The 21,905-nt window shown below is 46.1% G+C and overlaps 2 protein-coding genes across 8 annotated transcripts; both read right to left on the bottom strand.

Annotated features, from left to right (window-relative positions):
* Positions 1-8,752: 8,752 nt before the first annotated feature.
* Positions 8,753-12,139, bottom strand: LOC109782134 (uncharacterized). Its single transcript, XM_020340728.4, has one exon. The coding sequence runs from the start codon at positions 11,088-11,090 to the stop codon at positions 9,771-9,773; it is 1,320 nt and encodes a 439-aa protein (XP_020196317.1). The 5' UTR covers positions 11,091-12,139; the 3' UTR covers positions 8,753-9,770.
* A 1,133-nt stretch (positions 12,140-13,272) lies between these two features.
* LOC109782135 (uncharacterized) lies at positions 13,273-18,880 on the bottom strand. 7 transcript variants are annotated; one of them, XM_073501084.1, is made up of 10 exons: positions 18,450-18,880; positions 18,183-18,297; positions 17,491-17,551; positions 17,019-17,370; positions 16,267-16,384; positions 15,763-15,898; positions 14,950-15,032; positions 14,712-14,791; positions 14,254-14,328; positions 13,273-13,579 (listed from the first exon to the last, which is right to left on the bottom strand). In XM_073501084.1, the coding sequence occupies exons 1-5, from the start codon at positions 18,559-18,561 to the stop codon at positions 16,284-16,286; spliced, it is 741 nt and encodes a 246-aa protein (XP_073357185.1). In that variant the 5' UTR covers positions 18,562-18,880; the 3' UTR covers positions 13,273-13,579; positions 14,254-14,328; positions 14,712-14,791; positions 14,950-15,032; positions 15,763-15,898; positions 16,267-16,283. The 7 variants fall into 7 exon arrangements, with proteins under 7 accessions (XP_073357185.1, XP_073357184.1, XP_073357186.1 ...); XM_073501083.1 differs by having other exon boundaries at positions 14,950-15,104; XM_073501085.1 differs by having other exon boundaries at positions 15,763-15,986.
* Positions 18,881-21,905: the final 3,025 nt, after the last annotated feature.

Consider the following 21,905-nt stretch of genomic DNA (forward strand, 5'->3'; position numbering starts at 1 on the left):
TGTGGTGACAATGGACTTGTGAAGATGTGCTGAAGAGTGGCTCGCCCATAGTGGAGTATGGGGGAGCAATCTACTAGTCTTCAGCGAGCCAACACAATCAAGAAAGGTGGTCCTACTTGAGAAAGTCAAGATCGTCTACATCTAGCTCAAGTGGACTTTGTGCAAGGCAAAGGTTTGGCCTTGATAGGTTCTCTATTTTACCGGTCTCATGGTGGTAGTTTGGAGACCGGGTTATAGGATCGATTGCCGTACTATCAAGGGGGGCTCTCAACTGAGTAGCTTGATCGTATCGTTCATAGAGAGCTCAAACCATTGCATGCTTGCATCATATTTCTTGGTTCTTGTTTGGTTTTCTCCTAGTGAGATTTGTAGCTTATGGTCATCTTCTTGACAAGCTCGAGTTCATCGAAAACGGAGTTCACGTGCTTCTTCTATTGCGTTTTCGGTGTTGGAGGTTTTACCGGTCTTCTTCGAGGAAGGGTTCTCACCATTTTCTTATGGGCCTTTTCTAATTTGCTTCTTATTGCTGTTTCTATCAATATTGTGTTATCCATTGTCTCTAGCTTTCCAACAAACTTGGTTTCGTTGAATTCGGAGTCCGTTTGCAGAAGTTGTGTCAGTTTTGGTGTCCTTATAAAAGCTGCAGCGGTACTACCGCTTGGAGGGGATGTAATTTTTTACTACCGCTCGTGGGAGCGGTACTGCCGCTTGGAGCAATACTATCGTGGCTACTTCCGCTCCGGACCAAAAACTCGTCACAAGTCCAGCGGTGGTAGGCAAGGATGTATTTTTTAGTACCGCTCGCAAGCAGTAGTACCGCTACCCCTAGCGGTAGTACCGTGAGGACGAGCGGTAGTACCGCTCTGTGCGGGCTGTGAGCTTAACGGTTGGATTTTTCCCCACCTATAAAAAGGGGTCTTCTTCCCCAATGAACCTTATCCTTTGAGCTCGTATTCTTCCCCCATTGTTGACCTTCTTCGAGCTTGCTATATCTCAATCCCTCCATGGATTCTTACTAGTTTTTCGGGGAAAGGAGAGAGGAGATCTAGATCCACAATTCCACCAATCACTTTCTCCTCTATGTGAGGGGAACCCCTTGGATCTAGATCTTGGAGTTCTTGGTGTTCTCCTTCTTGTTCTTCCTCTCATTTTCCTCCCTAGCATTAGTTGCTTTGGTGGGATTTGGGAGAGAAGGACTTGGGCACTCCGTGTGCCCTTGCCATTGCATTTGGTGCATCGGTTTGAGTTCTCCAAGGTGATACGTGGAAGTAACAAGTTGAGAAGCTTATTACTCCTGGGTGCTTGGTACCCTTGAGCTTGTTCCTCTTGGGTGCTTGGGCGCCCTAGACGGTTGGTGGTGTTCGGAGCTCAATCATTGTGGTGCAAAGCTCCGGGCAAGCATCGGGGTCTCCAATTAGGTTGTGGAGATCGCCCCGAGCAATTTGACGGGTACTGGTGACCGCCCCCAAGGGTTGCCAAAGTGTACGGGTCCGGTGACCGCCCCAAGGGTTGCCAAAGTGTGCGAGTTCGGTGACCGCCCCCAAGGGTTGCCATTTGTACGGGTTCGGTGACCGCCCTCATGGGTCCCTTAGTGGAATCACGGCATCTTGCATTGTGCGAGGGCGTGAGGAGATTACGGTGGCCCTAGTGGCTTATTGGGGAGCATTGTGCCTCCACACCGCTCCAAACGGAGATTAGCATCCGCAAGGGTGTGAACTTCGGGATACATCGTTGTCTCCGCGTGCCTCGGTTATCTTTTACCTGAGCCTTTTACTTATGCACTTTACTTTGTGATAGCCATATTGTTTCTTGTCATATATCTTGCTATCTCCTAGTAGTTTATCTTGCTTAGCATAAGTTGTTGGTGCACATAGGTGAGCCTAGTTTTTGTAGGTTTTGTGCTTGAAAAATTAACTGCTAGGTTTATTCTGCATTTGTTCAAGCCTAAACCGTAATTATTTTAAAGTGCCTATTCACCCCCCCCCCTCTAGGCAACATCCTTGATCTTTCAGTAGCAAACACAAGCTATGTAACAGAATAGGATTAACCGAAAGCAGTAACATGCTACACTACTCTAATGCAAGCAACACTAGCAGCAGCGGCGGCGGCCCAACAGCAGGTAGCGGTGGCAGCTTCAGAGGTGGAAGTAGCTTGCAGCAGCAGCAAGTGACAGAGCAGCGATAGCGGCAGCAGCTCCAAGTAGTAGCAACGCAAAGAGCATCAAGCGGGAGGAGCAAGGCAGCGGTGGCAGTAACACACACACGCGCGCGCACGTATGTACGCATACGTGCAAACTCGGATGAGCTCGGGGACGGCAAACGGTGACCGAAACGAGGCAAAGGAAATTGGGATCCGGAGGAGAAGCTCACCACGGATCCGGGGACGTGGTCGGGGAGGCCAAGGATGGATCAGAGCGGCGGCAAACGGCAACGAACGATGACGATGTACTCAACGGAAATGAGCTCGATGGCGAGCATGCGGGCCGCCCTGGCTTGATTCGATGCTCGGGGGTGATGCGGCCGACCACGACGGTTCTCCTTGAGGTCTTCCCAGGCGGTGAGGCGCACGTTGGCCGCGGCAATAGTGGCCAGGCGCGCGGTCACCATGCGAGCTTCCGAGCACAAAATTGATCCAAAGAGGAGGGGGTGAAGGGGGACCGAGGGGGAACTGGACGAGAGGGGTCTAGGGTTTTTGGTGGGCTCCTTTATAGGTAAAGGGGGGCACGGATGGCCGCCACGCACGCCAAAGCGCGGCCATGGCCGTGGATGGCTGCCACGCCTCTATTCGGTGAACAAAGGTAGAAGGAGATGGGGAGTTGGGCTGGCCTAGCTCCTATTGCTAAATGGGCCAAAGTGCACAGCGCCATATCCAATATTCTTATTCTACTACTGTTTTGCATTTCTCCTCTATTTCTATTTTAAGTTCGAACCAAATGAATTTTGTTGTAGATGAAATTTGTCACATAAATACTAGCCATTATTTTGAGTATACCCACAAAGTTTGGAGGCAACTAGAGTTAAATAAGTAATTGTTTATTCTAAGAAGGTCATTTTATTTGCTGCTGGACCATTTATTAATTTACTTGGAATTTATTTGTGAGTCAGATGGAGTTAGTTTCAACATGACAACTGATTAGAGGGAATTATAGAATAATTTGAACATTTGTGTTTTGTTGTTGGAATAAATATTATTTTTACTTTATTTTAAAATTTGAATTTGAATTCGGTTTGGATCAAAGTGAGGTTAAGCAAATTAATTACGATGACATGGCATCATCAGTGTTTGATTACTGTAGCTTGACTACCGGGGTGTTACAGGCGCCTAGCGCACACCAGACAATTGCCTAGCCGTGTGCGGCGCCCCCTCCACCGTTTACACGCCGGTCATATTTTCGTAGTGCTTAGGCGAAGCCCTGCGGAGATCACTTCACCATCACCGTCACCACGCCGTCGTGCTGACAGAACTCATCTGCTACCTTGACGTCTTGCTGGATCAAGAAGGCGAGGAACGTCACCGAGCTGAACGTGTGCAGAACGCAGAGGTGTCGTGCGTTCAGTACTTGATCGGTTGAAGCGCGAAGAAGTTCGACTACATCAACCGCGTTGTGAAACGCTTCCATTACGAGGGTACTTAGACACACTCTCCCCCTCATTGCTATACATCTCCATGGATAGATCATTGCATGTGCGTATAATTTTTTTGTTTTCCATGGAACGATTCCCAACACATTTATCTCGTCAGATGAGGATCCACTCATGGCAGCGCTGAATAATTATAATTTACATAGCAAGCGGCCCTGGCGATGCGATGTAGGCTGGTGGTGTATTCTCTCGGCCACTGGTCATGCCAAGATTTACCACCAACAAACACTTGCGCCGGAGGCATTAGATCGTCGGAGTGTCTCCATGAGATCTCTCTACATGTTACAACCACCACCGATCGGTTGCCGAACCTTGCATCAGCGAGCTAGGGCCTAGGGACCCCGCTCTTCGCGCCTCCTCTCCTCTTTTTCTTCACCATGGTGACCGCATCTGCCTCGGAGTTCGCCGCCTCCAGCCATGGTGTTGCCTCCACTCGAGCCTCACGCCAACGAGCCAAGGACCCCGCTCCTTGCGCATGCTCTGCTCTTTTTCTTCACTGCGGCAGCCTAGCCTACCTCAGAGCTCGCTGCCTCCAGCCATGGTGCTGCCGCCACCTGAGGCTTTGATGTCGTCCCACCATGCTCTGATTTGATGCCGCTACGTCCGCTGTCTGCATGGTCGAGCCCTTCAGCCGTCGCTCGCTCTGTCGCCTCTGCCCACCACGCCACCACGCCTCCAGGATCATCTTACCTCACATGTCGGCTACTGTCGTAGTCCTCTGGTCCTCCAGTTGTGTCATCTTTGTCGCCTCACCTGCATGTCGTCTTCTTCGACCAGGAGGAGCACAGCGAGAAGAGGTGCGCCATCTAGCCTCGAAGCCAGCTACGTCTTAGAAGGCCCGAGTCCTCCTCCCCCCCCCCCCCCCCCGCGCGCGGGAGAGAGCACGCACGCTGGAGGAGGAGCTAGAGGCGCGGGAGAGGGTGCTCGTGGACGAGGAGGCGACGACAACGTGGGAGACAAAGCTCACGACGGGGATGTTGCGCCGAATTTGGGGATGAATCCATTTGGGAGAGAGAGGGAAAAATACAGATTTGTCCAAAGGAAAAAAAACCAGAGCAGGTCTTGTGCCGCGAGGAACAGAGTCATCCGCGCGGGGTCTAAGAGAACGGTTGGTTCTAGCTGACTCATCCAGTCACCATGCGCCGAGATTTATATGCGTCTCACCGGGCGACCGGCACCACATTCGCTCTGAATCACAAAAAAAATGATCATAAACTCTAAGCTTTCGAGAACACTAAAAATCAAACGACATAATTTTAGACATGATTAATTTAAGGACCCTGATAAGTGTCACACGTGTGGCATGAAGCAATTCCGTCCTGACATTTTTTATAGCAAGCTTAGTTACGCGAGGATGATAACTTCAGTTGTGAAACATGGCAACTTTCTGTTTGGATGGCCAGTTTCAGTTTTTCTGTGGGTTTTTTTCTAATAAATATTTTAGTTGTAAAAAACATCAGGGCGGTGTTACTCTGTGCCACATGTGTGGCACTTATCTTTTGGGCAATTTAAAGTTTTTCATGCCAATTTATATTGGCGCAATGACGATAAATTTAGTTTGCAAGCACGGTAACTTTATCACAAAATAAATAAACTATGACAGATTTGCCATGCTCACCAACTAAAACTTGTCATCCTCCAAGAACATAATTTTCCATGAAGAAACATTCGTTTTCCCATGCTAAAAAAACCTGACGTTGATATGTATCCATCATATCTACTTTTCCAAACACTTTTGCTCTTGTTTTGCAAGGTAATTTGCATGATTTGAATTAAACTAACCTGGACCGACGTTGTTTTCAGCAGAACTAACATGATGTTGTTTCTTGTGCAGAAATAAAAGTTCTCAGAATCGGACGAAACTTTGCAGAGATTTTTCATTGAATATATAAAAAATATATTGGAACAAAGATCCATCGGAGGGGGGCCACTAGTTACTCACAAGGAAATAGGGCACGCCTACCCCCAAGGCGCGCCCTGACGCCATATGGGTCCCACAGGCTACCGTCTGACCTAATTCCAAGCCTATAAATTCTGTTTACCTAAGAGAAAAATAAGAGAAAAAGTTTCATTACGTTTTACGATACGGAGCCGCTGCCACCTCCTATTCTTCCTTGGCAGGGCTGCTATGGAGTCCGTTCAGGGCTCCGAAGAGGGGGATTCGTCGCCATCATCATCACCAATCCTTCTTCATCATCAATTCCATGATGCTCCCTGTCGGGAGTGAGTAATTTCTTCATAGGCTTGTTGGACGGTGATGGAGTTGGATGAGATTTATCATATAATCGAGTCAATTTGTTAGGGCTTGATCCCTAATATCCACTATGTTCTGTGATTGATGTTGCTATGACTTTACTATGCTTAATGCTTGTCACTAAGGCCCGAGTGCCATGACTTCAGATTTAAACCCTCTACGTTTTCATGAATTTATTTGAGTTATGATCCTATCTGCTAGTTGTATGCACTTGTTATTATTCTGATCTGTAAACGTCAAAGTGACAATAGTTGGGATACTCTCCTACTGTAATTTGAGGATTTCTTGTATTCACCGTGTGTTAATGTTTTGTTCCGGTTCTTTATTAAAAGGAGGCCTTAATATCCCTTAGATTTCCTTATGGACCCTGCTGCCACGGGTGGGTAGGACAAAAGATGTCATGCAAGTTCTTATTATAAGCACACATGACTATATACGATTATTATAAGCACACATGACTATATACGAAATGCATGCCTACATTGAATTGATGCGTTGGAGCTATTGTGTATCGTTCTAGGTTGTGACTGTTATATGATGAATGCCATCCAACACAAATATCGATCATTGATCCAATGCCTACGCTTTTTTGATATTGATATTTGCTAAGTTACTATACTTTGCTGCTACTGTTGCAATCACTACAAAATTGCTAATGTTACTATCACAGTTACTATTGTTACTGTTACCGCTAGTATCAAACTATCATACTACTGCTGCAGATATTTAGCTCTCCAGGTGTGTTGAATTGACAACTAAACTGCTAAGGCGCATAAATATTCTTTCGCTTCCCTTGTGTTGAATCAATAAATTTGGGTAAAAAACTACCCTCAAAGACTATCGTGATCCCCGATACTTTTGGATTATCAGACGTCAGATTTATAGTGGAGTCATAAGAGCAACTCCAATAGTTCCCTTGAAAATCTTCCCGTAAAAGTGGCTTTTCAGCCTTCTCGTAAAAGAAAAGGTAACTTTCATCAGTTCCCCTAAACTTCTTTCCCTAAATGCATTTTTTACTTTTAATTAAACTAGAAAATTAGATGAATTGGTAGGACCCGTCGGCCAATGACACCGGCAGGCGTGTGGTGGCCACCGGCGAGGCCATGGTGCGGGCAACAGTGGCAGGGTTGTGGCGACGGGGCGGATGAGGCGGTGACGGACCGGTCACGGACCTGTAACGGCAGCAGGAGACGGGCAGGCGCCGGCGTGGGCAAGATGGTGGCGGGTGACGATGGCGGGAGACAGTGTAGGCGAGGCGGCTGCCTATCTATTACTTACTAATAAAAGGGCTATTGCTTCTTACTACCATAATTTCGTATTATTTTCTATCCAAGGTGGTACTATAATTTGGTGTATTTATATATCCCTGCCCGTATCGGTGTACATAAAACACAAATCACACCAAAAACGCTTCGTTCAACGTTCTGCTCGTACGCACCCCTCCGTATTGGGCCATGTTGCTTTTTTTACCACAATTGCTGGATGGCATTTTCTTATGGGCCACGGATGGGCCTTCTAAAAGTCACATAAAAAAGATAATGCTTGGTAATCAAACTCATGACTTCAAGGATCAAAAGGTGGCTGCACCGACCGACTCAACTATCCATATTTCATGTTATATAATCCCACCTCGCTCCTTTAAGCAGATTGCGACCAGTTTATATAGGATCACATGTTTTCTGAAATATCAATATCAGGACTAAAAAACTACAACCAAGAATTGTGGGCTGTCTCAAGGAAGGGATATTAAAGGAAGGATTCCATCCTTAAAAAGGAAATTATGGAGATGGATTTATCAAGGACGCAAGGCAAATAATCAGGAATTGTGAGCTATCTCAAGGTGAGGTGTATTAAAGGAAGGATTCCGTCCATAAAAAAGGAAATTATGGGGCAGGATTTTCAGATTGCGGACTTGCAAGGATTAAGGATGGATGCACGTGCACGCTGATGTGCTGCCCGCTAAAAAAAGAGAACAAACGAGAGGGACGTGCTGCCCGCCGTAGGGGATTCGAGAGGATTAATAATAACAATTATCAAGGATGGATGCACGTGCGCACTACTTGAGAGGGGTTGAGGAGGATGGATTTCACGACGGTGATCCTCAAGGAGAAGGGATTGTGAGAGGGACGTGCTAACCGTAGGGGATTCGAACAAAGTAATGCAGCTCAAAGAAATATTTTTTAATGCTCTAAGTTACCACTGGATGCCTTTATCACCCTCGACGCATCGGAGTTCCTTTGGCCGAACCAACACACCATCAAAACCGCATCAAGAATCATAATCCATTCAGATGAAGCAGAACTTGAATCGTGCTTCCTAAATGATGAATTTTAACGTTCAATCTATACCAACCGTCACAAGACTATGTCACGGTCAGTAAGAGATTTTCCAATTACTAGAATAATGTAGATGTTGTCAACTTCCTAGACTTTGTTCTTGGTTCGATTGTTATCATTGGAGGCATGCACCATGCTCCATACCAACCACAGATATGAACCGGATGTTGCATACTGTGGCATCACCTCGACACGGTCATCGAAATGTCACTCCCATGTAAACTTTAGTGTTACTTTTTTAGCCTTGTCCGTATGAGTTTAGATCAGTGAGTCTCAAGTTAGTCCGGTCTACGAAGCTCTATCACCATCACCATAAACTGAATGTTGGTCGTTAACATTACTCCTCCACTACTCCTCTGGCCTCCTCCCCATGGACAACTAATACACCATCATGGGTGTACTGCATCTAAAACAATGGAGGTGAGAATGAAACTCGGATGGCTGCAAACCAAACTACATATATTTGCTAACAGTTTTGCAAAAACGGTATGGTTGAAAGCACAATTCTTCGTCTTCTTGGAATAATTTATGTGGATCATAAATTAAATAATGATTTGTATTTTAAGCTATGCTAGGGAAGACCATAAAATTTTATCCCGTTGCAACGCACGGGCATTTTTGCTAGTTATATTCTAAATATGAAAAATTTGTCCCTGTTTGCGACGCACGATGAAGGTGAAGCGGGGGTCATCCAGTTTTATAGGAGAGAGAGGTCCAGCAAGAAATGTCCCGATACAGCGAGAAACCGAGCGGGAATGCAAGGGTCCGATAGGAAAAGGGAAGGATTTGTCGTGGGGTGGAGTTTTTGTCTTGGGCCCACTTGTTGGACATAACATGTCACATTGTCCTAACAACCACATTTCTCCCCCATATATGGTCTAGAATTGGGCAGCCCAGACCGTCGAGATGGTTGAATTTCAGGGAGCCTACTGGGCGTCTGTTTAATGTCCAAACACGTCTGAACATATGAATGGGATGAGCTTGGACCTTGAAGACAACCTTAATCATTTATTTGATTTATTTATATATATGCATTATAGCCCATAGAAACGCATGAACGTTCTACTAATTTTGTTATACATATTTTGTATATCTCAAAAAAGAAAAAATATACATATTATTAGGAAGTCTAAATTATGGAATATGAAACTTGGAAACTATCCTATCATGCATGTTTGATACTCCCTCCGTTCCTAAATGTTTGTCTTTTTAGAGATTTCAAATGGACTATCACATACGGATGTATATAGACATATTTTAGAGTGTAGATTCACTCATTTTGCTCCGTATATAGTCATTTGTTGAAATCTCTAGAAAGACAAATATTTAGAAACGGAGGGAGTATGTTTCATTCAATTTTCACACATCCATGAAACAAAATCAAGATCCCGTGCAAGAGACACACGGCAGAAGTTTATTTCCCGATTTTTTTTTAAAAAAAAAACAAGCGTTCTGATGGGCATGTGCTGAGGTAGCTATTGGCGAGAAGTCAGGACCGAAGCGTTGTCATGGGCATGTGCTGAGGTACTCGAGCTATTTTTAGCGAGAAGTCAGGACCGATCTATCGGACGACGCAAAGAGCGCCTCGCGGTCCATCTCGTAGCCGCACAAGTATTTCCACGCGTGGCACTCGACGCCGTCGGCAACCTTCTCGAGGCATCTTGTCGTGATGTTCAATATGAAGACGCCCTGACTGGTGCACCCTCCTCCTTCTCCGACGGTGAATATCACGGTGCCGCTCTTCTCGCCGAACCACCGCAGCTTAAACGCCGTTGTCATGGTAATCCCGAGCTCGGGTAGGCTGATGAGTTTGAGTCGGGCCTGTTCGTGCCCCTCCCACTCCCCGCCGGCAGCCGTCTGGGTCTCGATGTTGATGCAGAAGTCCGTGCATCCCAGGAAGCCCACGTCGAGGAGGCTCAGGCGCTTCCCGTCCGGGGAGGTGCCCAGCAGGCGCTCGCCGGCGTAATAGTGCGACTGCCTGTAGGGCACCGGACACATATCCATGGGCTCCGACGGCGGGCCGTCGAGCCGCACGCCGAACGCCTCGTGGTGCATGGGCCAGTAGGCCGCGCCGCCGACCACGACGGCGTGGCCAAGACCGCGCAGCATGTTGGCGCTGATCTTGGCGCCGGGTTTCCTTTCTTCCGGCCCCCAGCGGCATGCGACGCCGGCGTCGGCGTCGGCAGAGGAGCAGGAGCGCAGCGCCGTGAAGCTACGGCGGTTGTAGACGAGGAGCACGCGGAAGAAGCCCGACGGCGCGGGCACGTCTAGGTCGTCGCCGGTGAGTATCGCACACACGTAGTGCCCGGGGCAGTGGTCGCCGGAGAGCGGAGGGAGCATGGAGATTTCCCCCGTCATGGGGTTGCACACGCTGAGCGTAAGGCCGTCGGCGCGCGCCTCGCGCCGGAGCTCCAGGACAACACGGCCGTTGCGGGATGCGACAGGGCGGGCGTGGTCGAACAGCCCGGCGGCGACGTGTTCGAGCTGGGGGCGGGGGCCCAGGAGGCGCGAGGCGGCTTCCGTCGGGACGAAGCGCGGCGGCAGCGCGGGGGAGGCGCGGGGGGCGCGGGCTTCCTGGTGGAAGAAGCCGAGAGCGAGGTGGGGGAGGAATTGCGCGGGCGGCGGCAGAGAGCGGGAGATGGCGTCGGCGTGCGTGGCCACGGCGTTTACCGAGTGACTGCACGTCGCCCCGCAGCGGACGATGTCGGTGGCGGACGAGGACACGCCAGGCAGAGCCTTTTTTCCCTCGGCGCCGGCGCGCCTGGTCCGGTGTCGTTGCTGGTGCCGCCACAGCCACCCGTTGGTGTACGGTGGTGGCGTCGCCGAGGGACGGGCGCGGTCCCGTCGAAACGGCGGCATCGGATGCGCGTATTTTTAGGTTAGGTTTCCAATCTGTTGCAACGACTTCTGAGCCCACGAGTCCATCAACTAGGTGCCTCCATATTTATGCACCGACCCCCTAAAAACAATTATGCAACCCCAAGGATCGATCCGAGTCTTTTTTGGTTTTTTTGGTGCGGTTTTTACCGATCCGAATATGATCGTGCATTGATCATCCAGGCCCTGGGCCGTTATTAGCCCAGCGTATTCAGGCCTACGCCCATTTCCCCGAACTAAATTGCCCTAAGACCATTATCATTATCATCAAAGAGATCTTACAAAATTCCGTCTTATTCATGACTTGTAATTTTTCCTTTGAACCTCGAGAGTCGAACTATGAGGCTCATAGACTTGCTAGATTTGGTATCTCTCTTCCTGCTGGGAGGCATTTGTGGTTGGGCATCCAGCATGACCCAATTGTAATCCCTATAAACATTTTAGGTGATCAATAAAGGCTTGGCGAGCTTTTCTCAAAAAAAAAATACCATTAATTCGTATTTTCTCATCATCAACTAGCTAAAATTGATTAACCCTAGGATTAGGATCTTTTTTCCTTTATCCTCTATGTGTATTTTACATGCCACCCTAATTTGCTAGAGAATTTCTATTTTTTATCAAATAAAAATAAGATAATATCTATATCTATACCTACTAATAAAGCAAGGTGCATTTCGTTAATTTTCTCATCCGTTCAACACGGAAAATAATTTTTTTCCAGAATTTTGTATGTGGCCCAGTAAAGCCAGCCCACTTTTTTCTACCCGCATAGCTGGGAAAATTTTATTTTCCGCACTGGGCGAACAATAGTCGGAGCTTCACACAGGACAACCAATAATGGGTTAGCCCATTTTGCTTTGTCTCTCTGTTTTAATTATATTTTTAATCTCCATTTCGTATATCTTTTCTCCCTTCCATGTTTATTTTTATTTTAGAATTTGTTTCTTAAATTTACAATTGTCAAAAGCATTCAGTTAAAAATCAAATTTTAAAACGTTCAGAATTCCAATTTTTTTTGCTATTTTCAAAAATATCCGGTACTTGAAAAAGTTTCCCATTTTTCAAAAAAAAGTTATTTTTTTCAAAATTGTTTGAGATTTCTAAAAATAAAATGGAATTTAGAAAATGCGCCAAATTCTAAAAATATTCTTATTTTAGTGAAATTTTGATAATTCAAAATAATTTTGCCTATTAAATATTTACATTTTCTAAAAATCTTAGTAATTTTCAGCATATGTTTCCATTTAAGAAAATATTCACAAATTCAAATAGTGTTCATGTTTTTATTTAAAAAATTGGTGTTTCCAAAAAATATTTTCGAATTTTAAAAGATGTTCCCGTTTCAAATTTTGTTCGTGTTTTTTCCAAAAGTGTACATAATTTTCAAAAAAACGGTTTAGAATTTAAAAAATGGTTCATGTTTGATCAAATATTCAAAAACTTCATACCTTAAAATCCCCTCGATTGAAAGGAAAAGTAGATTGAATAATTAATGGGTGGTCTCTGGCATATGATGATGTAACAAAACTCCTAAATGTCCTCTATCAATGAAGGGAAAAATAACAGATTAATTACTTCACAAACAGCAAAACTGAGAAGCTAAATGTTCCTTTATCGCATGCACATATAATTTTCACTAACTTTAAATGCATACTGTATTTTCTCATGTTGTAACGCACAAGCATATATGCTAGTAAGATATTATTGTAGGTAGCATGGGAGGGGAGAGCGACTGCAAATCCTATTTTAGCGTTAAAGGCGCCGGATGCAGTTCCTGCAAACCGGCGCGCACACAGCCTCAGCTCTGGGCCGGCCCATTTCACATTTTGTTCGCTGTTTAAATAAATGGACTAACCAATTCAACAACTTATCTCTTGTGCGTAACTACTTTCTTTTACATTTCTATGTATAGGAAATGCTTTCTAACTTTACCTCCCGCGAACCTCTAAAAAAAACTTAGCTCATGTGAGTTTTTTTTTTGTCATATTTCTAGGTTAGTCTGTTGCAAGTTGCAACGACTGGCGAGCCCACGAGTCCATCACCTAGGTGCCTTCATATTTACTAATGCAGTGACATTATATCCAACTTGGTAGAACGCGATTCATATTCGATTCAGGCTGTTACATGAATAGCAAAGCACGATGGCAGCACCCACCCAGTCCACTACTGGTTACACAATATATATTCCACAGATTGAAGGAAATATAGTCCATTGATTCCATCATTAGAATTTCTCAAAGATATAGGAGGAACTAAGCACTAATAACAGTAATGGTTTGGTTAATTACATCACTTTGAGCATGTCATAGAAATGATGTCAGTGATGATGTAGTATATGCGGCTACACATCAAGTATATTTGTTGTTGAGTTGTTGAGGTGCTCACAACCCAACTAAAAATGATGTCGTGAGTTGGGCTTGGACCATCAATGTGGTTATGGTGATGCTGTCCACGGCGCTGCCATGAAGTACCTGATCGACAAAATAAAAAGAACCAGTTCCTTGTATTAGGATAGAAACATGAGCACAATAAAAAATAGAACTTAATAAGTATCTGATCATAATTTCAAAACCATCATCATCCCTAGAAGTAGAAAAGGTCGGAGAGGTCGCCTATGTATAAAAATTTGGCAAGTTAAAGGTTTCAGGCCTAAATAAGCATCACCTAATCGTTGATATTTTGAAAAAAAATTGCATCTTACATTAATTAAACATCACAGTAAAGCAAAAGGTCACATATGACACAGTTTGATGTATGGAAATCATGTAAGAATCACTACGGAGTACTTCACAGCAGAAAGTAGTGGCATCACGGGTTCAAAAAAGAGCACATTTTCTTAGTCCAAATGAATCCATTGGTGAGATAGGAAGAAAGCAGAGGAGCATTGCATCTAGGAGACAGTGCTAACAACCCAGTGAAATAAATCATGTTTAATGCACAAGCAGTACTTGGTTCGGCTGCAATCTACTCGTATGATTTCTGTACTATTCTCATGTTACCCAAAGAAAGAGGGGGGAGGGATTAGAAGAGACTCAGGTCGCCTACGCGACGGAAGATGAGCAGGGGAAGATGGAGGGAGCCGCCGCCGTCGGGGCTCCGGCGGGACTGGATGGAGGGGAGGGCAAGGAAGGAGTAGGAGAGTTACCTATCAAGTGCTTTCTCTGAATAAAAACCACTATTGTGTTTTCTGCATCATATTGTACGGCACTGAACCAAGCAACTGGAATTGACAATGTAATGAGCCATTGCCCTTTTAGTAAGGTAAATATCATCCCTATGACTATAACCAATAGCAGGCACCAAAGTAAACATCTATGAAGGACTGTACACACACTAAGAAAGGCACTAAGAAATTGTTAATACAAAAACCAAAATACTGATCCGACCTTGATCTCTAATTACAATTGCAGCACACATTTGACAATATATTTCCATCAAGGATTATCTTTGTTTTGCATAATAAAGTAATTCTACACTTGGAATGTGTTGATACATCACCATCTATTTTTGTTATGCCAGTACAACGGTTCTGAATCCATTTGACAACAAACAATACCTAAAATGCATCAAACCTAAGTAAAATAAATGGGGGAGGGGTGCTACCTGAACACCGAGGAAACCTGCAGCAAACCGAACCACTGCCGGCTGGAAAGGTGAGGCAGAATCAACACCAAGATCTGTACCTGCAAAACAAATTAGGCAGCACACAAACAATAAATCAAGTTTGGATCCCCTGTCATGTGCTAAAACTTTGTAAGATAGTAGGAACATCTATTTATTGGTGCATCAAATCACTACTAAAAAAGCCTGAATAACCGATGGTTCAACCATGCGCAAGTACCTAAGAGTAGGCTGCTTTATCATGGAAGGAGGCATTTCACTGGTAGACATGGCAGGAGCAGCCTGATTTTAGTCGAAGAACACCTGAGATAGGACACGGTAACAACAATAAAAGAGGGAACAAATTAGCCACAGCGTACTTGTACTTCCATACACCTACAAAAAGAACACATGAATAAGGTCCGGGAACTATACTCTAAATAATTCTATAGCTGCACGAAAACTTCCAGGAGAAAAATTTGAACCCAAGCACAATGCAAGCAGCAGGACTACTGTGGGGAGTTTGGGCTGTGTCAGATGTGCCCTGCCTTCTACCGTGACCGTCTATTTTCATCCATGGATTTTACCCTAGAAACCTAGTGGGGAGCTAGCAAGAAGTGTGCGCTTCTAGATAAGCCCGGTGGCGAACGGGATACAGTCAAACACCATAAATGGTAAAATGGGTACTGTGATAAACCTACACATCCACTACAAAAATGACAGCAAAGCTAGATAAATCTGTGCATAAACTGATAATGCTTGACATAGTAAGAGATACATGTGTAGCCTGACAGTATATACAGCAGGGCTCACAGAATATTGAAATTACAAATGAATTGTTAATTTTAGCCTTTTAATTGGAAATATTGAAAGAAAAAAAATCTCCGAAGACACCCTTTTCGGCAGTGTTCACATGCATAGAATAACAAAAATAACAATATTAACAGTCTATAGATACTGCACTAACCAACAATACTCCAATTAAGCTAATAATGTATCTCTTTGTCCAGATCATGAAGCAGAGAATAAAAGACTTGTATGCACTAATGTATACCTCTAATTAACCACTACATGGCACTTATACATTTCTGCATAAATCATGCATCCATCCGCGACTTCAAATGAACCTTAACTGCCATAGTATCTAAAAAGCTTCAATATCATTGAAACAATATCTTCCATCACTTGAACTGCCCAAAGGTGAAAGCCATTTATTTCAGGATAAAAAGGTGTGAATCGACGAAATCATCATAATAATCCAGTTCACTTGGGACATACCTGCAGTTTCAGAGAACAATGAAGCAGTCAAATATAAATAACAAATCTCAAATTACTGAAACATCAGTTTCACATGATAATCCAGTGAATCTAGGTATATAAATAGTACAAGTAAACTGAAGAATATATCTCAAAAAGAAACAAGATCACCAGATCTGGGGCATCAATGTACAAATAAACTGAAGAATATATGTTAAAAAGAAACTGAAGAATATATCTCAAAATAGAAAAGGAAGGTAAATAAAGAGAAATTTCTATGGACATATTTTCATGTACTCACCTCTCCTTCATCAAGTCCTACATGAGCACGCAATCGCTTCCTAGAATTAATAACTTTCCTGTAAATGATGAGGCACCCACTACGCAGAGCGACCTGAATATCCCATCTTGACAGATACCTGCAATAGAAGAGTTCCGACTTGTTATGTATGAGACAGGGATATCATATTGTAATGCACTGCATCCATTTACAACCCCGCTAGTTCAGTGTGGCGACTGGTGAGGCCAACAATAACACTGCTGCTACAAGCTGAAACCATGTCCTGAATTTCATATATCGACTGACACGTCTTTCAACAGTTATAGAACATGTTGATCACCCTTTATATTTGATTTTTTTGTCAGTTTCTTTTACTTATTTAGTAATACTTTGCTCAACTTCATACAATAACCATGGTAGGTTGCACCGATTATCCCAAAAAAGACACGGTTATGTAGCGGTGCTCTGGACTCTGGAGATTTCTACCAAGATTGAAGACAACATATCAGCAATTTGGCATAGTTTAGGAGCATATAGAGTATTACATAGGGAATCTGCTGCTACAAAAGCCAACATCTTAGCCTCCAGGACATGGGCAACCACCTTGCCTGCACTGAAGTGCCCAACGCAAACTGCTGGCACATTTCAGCAAACATCTGGCATGCAGCTAAACAATGGCGCCAGGCACTGGCAACGGCATCGAGACATGCAATCCCAACACGAGAACCCACATAGACACACAAGCAGGATTCTTCCAAGCTCTGCCAGCTCACCTGACGATCTCTGGGCGCTCGCACCCAAAGCAGAAGCAGGCGGTGCGGATGAGGTTTGACTCCTTGGACGGAGCACCAAAGCCGCCCAGAACTCTGGCGACGCGACCTCCCGGCACACCTTCTTCAGGTCCAGTTGCGCCTCCCCTGCCTCGACGACCTGCACGCCTCCCCCGTTCTTGGTGAGGTCCAGCATAGTGGTTGGGCCGGAGGAGTTGATGGAGATGGAGCACAACACCAAGCCTCTGCCCCGCGTTGCGCAAGCTCGGCTCGCCGCCCCCATGGGGCGCGGGTGGTTGTGCTCACCCTCGTACGTCGCCTCTACCACCGAGCTGTCCTCCGCGCTTCTCTGCACCTGCACCACCATGGATCGCACCAAGAAATCAGTGACATAGCACAAGCTTTTCAGACCGTACAAGTACCAGATGGTGCTGCAGCTCAATGCTCGTCAAATTGGGTGGAGTTTGTAGGATACCTTCTTGACAGGGAAGCCTCCGCCCAATTCGACACAGCGGCACAAATTCACACAGCAGCACCTGCACATGACCGCATCCAGGCATCAGATCCAAAAAATCACCTTTATCTCTCACCAGATCCATCTACTTATCCAACAACACCAGTCTAAAGGGGCACACCAAAGCACCAAAGCATCTCCAGCGGTACTCCTAACTATCATATGACTACTCATCCAACAACATCAATCAAAAGGGGCACACCAAAGCACCAAAGCATCTCTAGAGTTACTCCTAATTGCCGTATGACCTCAAGACTATACCTCTCCTTGACAACAAATGCATACTTCAGAAAAAAATGCTTCTAGATCTAAAGCTCCCCTGGACAGCAAACTAACAAAATAAGATACCTCCGAAGAGCCCCTTCCTTGGAACCTAGCTAGAGCAGTAAAGAAATAAGAAACAACAACTCCTGTACAAAAACATAGCCTTCCTGCATGCAAAAAGGAACAAACCCACCAGGGTTCCTACCAATGTCCAGCCAAGAATAAAAGGCATATGTCCACACCCCACTAAAAACAAGCACAAATTCTTTTGTCCCTTACCAGAATCAAGACAAAAAAGAAAAGAGTACAAAAAACACATGGCCATACATGTATACATCCAACCTAGAATAGAAGAATAGTGAAAATAAGGAGGAGGAGAAGGGTTGAACCACTGATCAGTGAAGGCCAGATAGAAGGATGCACTGGTGACAATGGACGATATCTTCAGCAAATGGAATCCACTACAGGTTGAGTAACAACTGGAATTTGATACATGAGCACTTCCTGCAAAATTGAAGAACAACACACATAAGAAGACAAAAGTAAAGCCAGATCTGCCTCTCCATGAACACCAAAACAAATCCATCTGGTTTTCTATTCCACGCCCAAGCGACCTGAAATCTCTAGCTTTAGGGAGGAGAAGGGGGGAGAGGGACCTGTAGGTCTAGTAGGCGCGGTAGGAGGGTGATGCAGTGCAGGAGGGCCCGGACGGTGTCGGGGAGGACCAACCGGCGGCGCAGGTGCAGCGCCGGCGTCCATGGCGACCATGACGCTATGTTTATCCCGGGCTCGAGCTCGCCACGGCCGCTGGCGCGCTCACCAACGCGTCCACACGCCCGAGCTAGCTCGAGATCCATCGCGCTCACCATCGAGCCACCGCGCCCGGACCCGGCCCGCCCCTCGACCCTGAGCTTGGATGGGCAGGGCGAGGGGGGCGCGGGAGGGGAGAGGAGGCGGCGGCGAGGTGGGAGGAGCGGGGCGCGGGGGAGGAGAGGAGGCGGCGGCGAGCGGGACGGCCGGGCGAGGCGGCGGGGCGGGCGAGCCAGCGGGGCGAGCGGCTGGGAAGGGGAGACGAGAGGAGGCGGCTAGGGATCTACGGGAGCTGATAAGATTTTATACCCAAAAGTGAAATGACTAAAATGCCCTTGGGGGGCACTGATTTTACACGCGGTGGCACGGCCAGGCGATGGCATGGCGACGCGGACGGCCAGGGTCGCTGCGAGCTCGATCGGATGGTTAGAATTGGTCCACTCGGAGATCCGACGGCCAGGACGCGCTCGGGAAGACGATCGGACGGCTGCGAGGGCACATGGCCTGAGATTGCTTCATTTTGGTTCAAACGAATTGGTCCACTCGGAGATCCGACGGCCAGGACGCGCTCGGGAAGACGATCGGACGGCCGCGAGGGCACATGGCCTGAGATTGCTTCATTTTGGTTCAGACTCTAACAATGGGATGCACCCACCCCCTAAAAAACATTATGCAACCCCGGGGCTCGATCCGAGTCTTTTTTGGTTTTTTTGGTCCATTGAACCTAGGTGCCTGCATATTTATGCACCCCCTCAGATCGATCCGAGTCTCTCTTTTTTTTAGCGGTTATTTTATGGCTGGGACCAATCCGAATCGGAAGCTGCATCGATCATCCAGGCCTTCGGGCCTAGCCCCTATTAGGTGCATCCATCTAGGCCTTGGGGCCTAGCCCCTATTAGGTCCAGTCTATTTAGAGGATGGTTAATACTAGGAAAATTGCCCGTGCGTTACAGCGGGAGAAATAAATCACCACACATCTCAAAATGGCTCATTCATGTTGTCATCTATTTTTGTCATCATCATCCGTAGTGGTCATATTGTCCACCTATTCGTGACGAACATGATCAGTCTCAATGCCTTGAGGTTGGTCATCACACTCTAGCACACCTTTTTGCAAGTCCTCCCTGCATGGACTTGTAATTTTGCCGACTCATAATGATGGTGGAGCATAGACGAACAGATTTTTATTCACTGCAATTTAAAACTAAAAAAAGGTGTACATTAGGAATAATCTTCTTGCTATCATCCAAACAAATCTTCTAGTTGATTTGTATTTCCCAAAGCGATAGTATATGCATAGGCGGATCATTTGCCTACTGCAGACAAGTATATCAAAATAATCTACATACATGTTTAATATTTTGTTGGACAAAATATGTTAAGACTGCGCAATGTGGAAAATAAAACAATTTAATGTTCAAAGAAATATGGAAAATAGAAATAATGGAACCTTTGTCTTGGGGAATATTGTGACCCTCGTAAGTCAATTCGTTCAAAATTATGGTCATATTATGTGATGCATAAGCTAGTTCGTTGGAGAGATGCAAATTAAAACATCTTAGCTTGAGAATTTCTATGTATAGTAATACATATCAGTCTCTTTGTTTATTGAGTGCAGAACCGTGCACACTACAACCACGTTGGGAATTGAACAAACATATGCACATAACTAAAATTTATACCGCAAAAATAATAGATAAGTAATCCAGATGCAACTGAAACACCATGAGGAATGTACATGTCCCTAGATCTAATAGCAATTGTTTTAAGGGCACTCACTGCAAATGTAATCGGTATGAGGTTATGAGGTCATGACAACTGAAACAGATTAGAGTAAATCAACCAAATGAAGTGATCATCATATCATCAAAAATCGTTCCAACGATGCCAGGTTCCAGCTCAACTATAGGTGGATGGTGTGCAAAGCTATTATATGTCAGAAGAGTGAACCGTGGATCTCCATAGATTGGTCTAGTTGAGCATCAAAACAATGTCTGTGATGTCAACATACTACATGTCCTGTGAGCTCGAAGGCACCATCCAAGATGAAAAAAAGTTCCTTGCTGCATAGTTTTCCTTTTTGGTCCTGCTACATATCTTAAATTAATAATTAATATTAATCATAGTTGAACATGGCAGCACCTCCCATTCCATCTTAGCCATGAACCAGAACCACATGTTCAGAGACCCATTTGCAACTATCTAAGGTAATCGGACACCTCTGATCACAGTCCTCCTGCTTCTCTTCCTATCTTCATTCATGTCCCCACACAAGCCCTCTTTCTTCTTCTCTTGTTCTTTTTTTTCACGTGTCAATCCACAACACCACGGAACCATCACCCCGACCCAAGCCAGCCAGCCCATGCACATGTATGTCCCAACAAGCCCCTCTCTTTGTTCTTTTTTTTTCACCCAGCCACATATCATCTCGACCAGCGCCTCACTCTTTGTTTTTTTTCTTGTCTTGGGCTGCTTGATGATTCTTTTGAAACTCCGGCCTATATAAATTGGTGGATTTTAATACAAAGGGCCGATGTGGGAATATTTATTTGTGCATCTAACTTTCTTTAGAAGAATTTGTGCATCCAACTCAGTATTCGTGCGTGACCGTGGGCTAGGATTTGAGCACACTTGGGCCGGACTAACCTCACAGGCCGGCGCACCTATCTCTTGAGGCCCAGTCGCCCCCACTACTCCAAACCTGGCCAAATGGGCCGGCCTTAGCGTGCCGGCCTGATAGCCCGCATGCCTGGCCCGTCATGGGCCGGCCCGGCACGTGGCTAGACAGGCCATGCCCGGCACGAGGCCCGCCTGAGGCCGTTCCTGGGCCGCGAGGCTCCGCACGCGTGCCAGCCCGGCACGGCACGCCTAAGCCAGTGCACGCCCGGCGGGAGCGGAGGGGAGCGTCCAGATTTGAAATTTGGGGGTGTCTCGCGTGCACAAGGCACAGCTACGCAGGCGCTGGCCGCTGGCTACCTCACTGGATAGTTCGGGTGGGTCCAGCCGTTGCATGCGAGTTCTCCTGGGGTCCATTTATAGCAGTACAACAACGTACACGTTAAAAAAATCTAGCGCGTACGAGGGCGAGAAGGAGCGCCTCGCTCGGTCGCTCGTGCCGCCCGAGAGGCAGGCATACCAGGTGGGCCGTCGTGCCGGCCCGTGAGGCTATTGTGCCGTGCCTAGGCCGGAGAGGCCAACATGCGTGCTGGCCCGGCAGGCCCGTGTAATGGACGTGCTTGGGCGGGCCGTGCCGTGCCTGGCCCGTATAAGTCTCGTCGTGTCGGGCCGGGCCGGGCCTGAAA

The sequence above is a fragment of the Aegilops tauschii genome, chromosome 6 (genome assembly GCF_002575655.3).
Source record: "Aegilops tauschii subsp. strangulata cultivar AL8/78 chromosome 6, Aet v6.0, whole genome shotgun sequence".
Classification (NCBI taxonomy): Eukaryota; Viridiplantae; Streptophyta; class Magnoliopsida; order Poales; family Poaceae; genus Aegilops; species Aegilops tauschii.

Excerpts from the sequence above, each read along its gene's own strand:
- LOC109782134 (XM_020340728.4), bottom strand. The coding sequence starts at position 11,090 with ATGCCGCCGTTTCGACGGGACCGCGCCCGTCCCTCGGCGACGCCACCA.
- LOC109782135 (XM_073501081.1), bottom strand. The coding sequence starts at position 18,561 with ATGGTCGCCATGGACGCCGGCGCTGCACCTGCGCCGCCGGTTGGTCCT. Across the intron at positions 17,552-18,182 it reads CTGGCCTTCACTGATCAGTG|GTGCTGCTGTGTGAATTTGT; the intron begins GTTCAACCCTTC and ends GGTCATGTGCAG. Across the intron at positions 16,385-17,018 it reads GAGCGCCCAGAGATCGTCAG|GTATCTGTCAAGATGGGATA; the intron begins GTGAGCTGGCAG and ends CTTCTATTGCAG.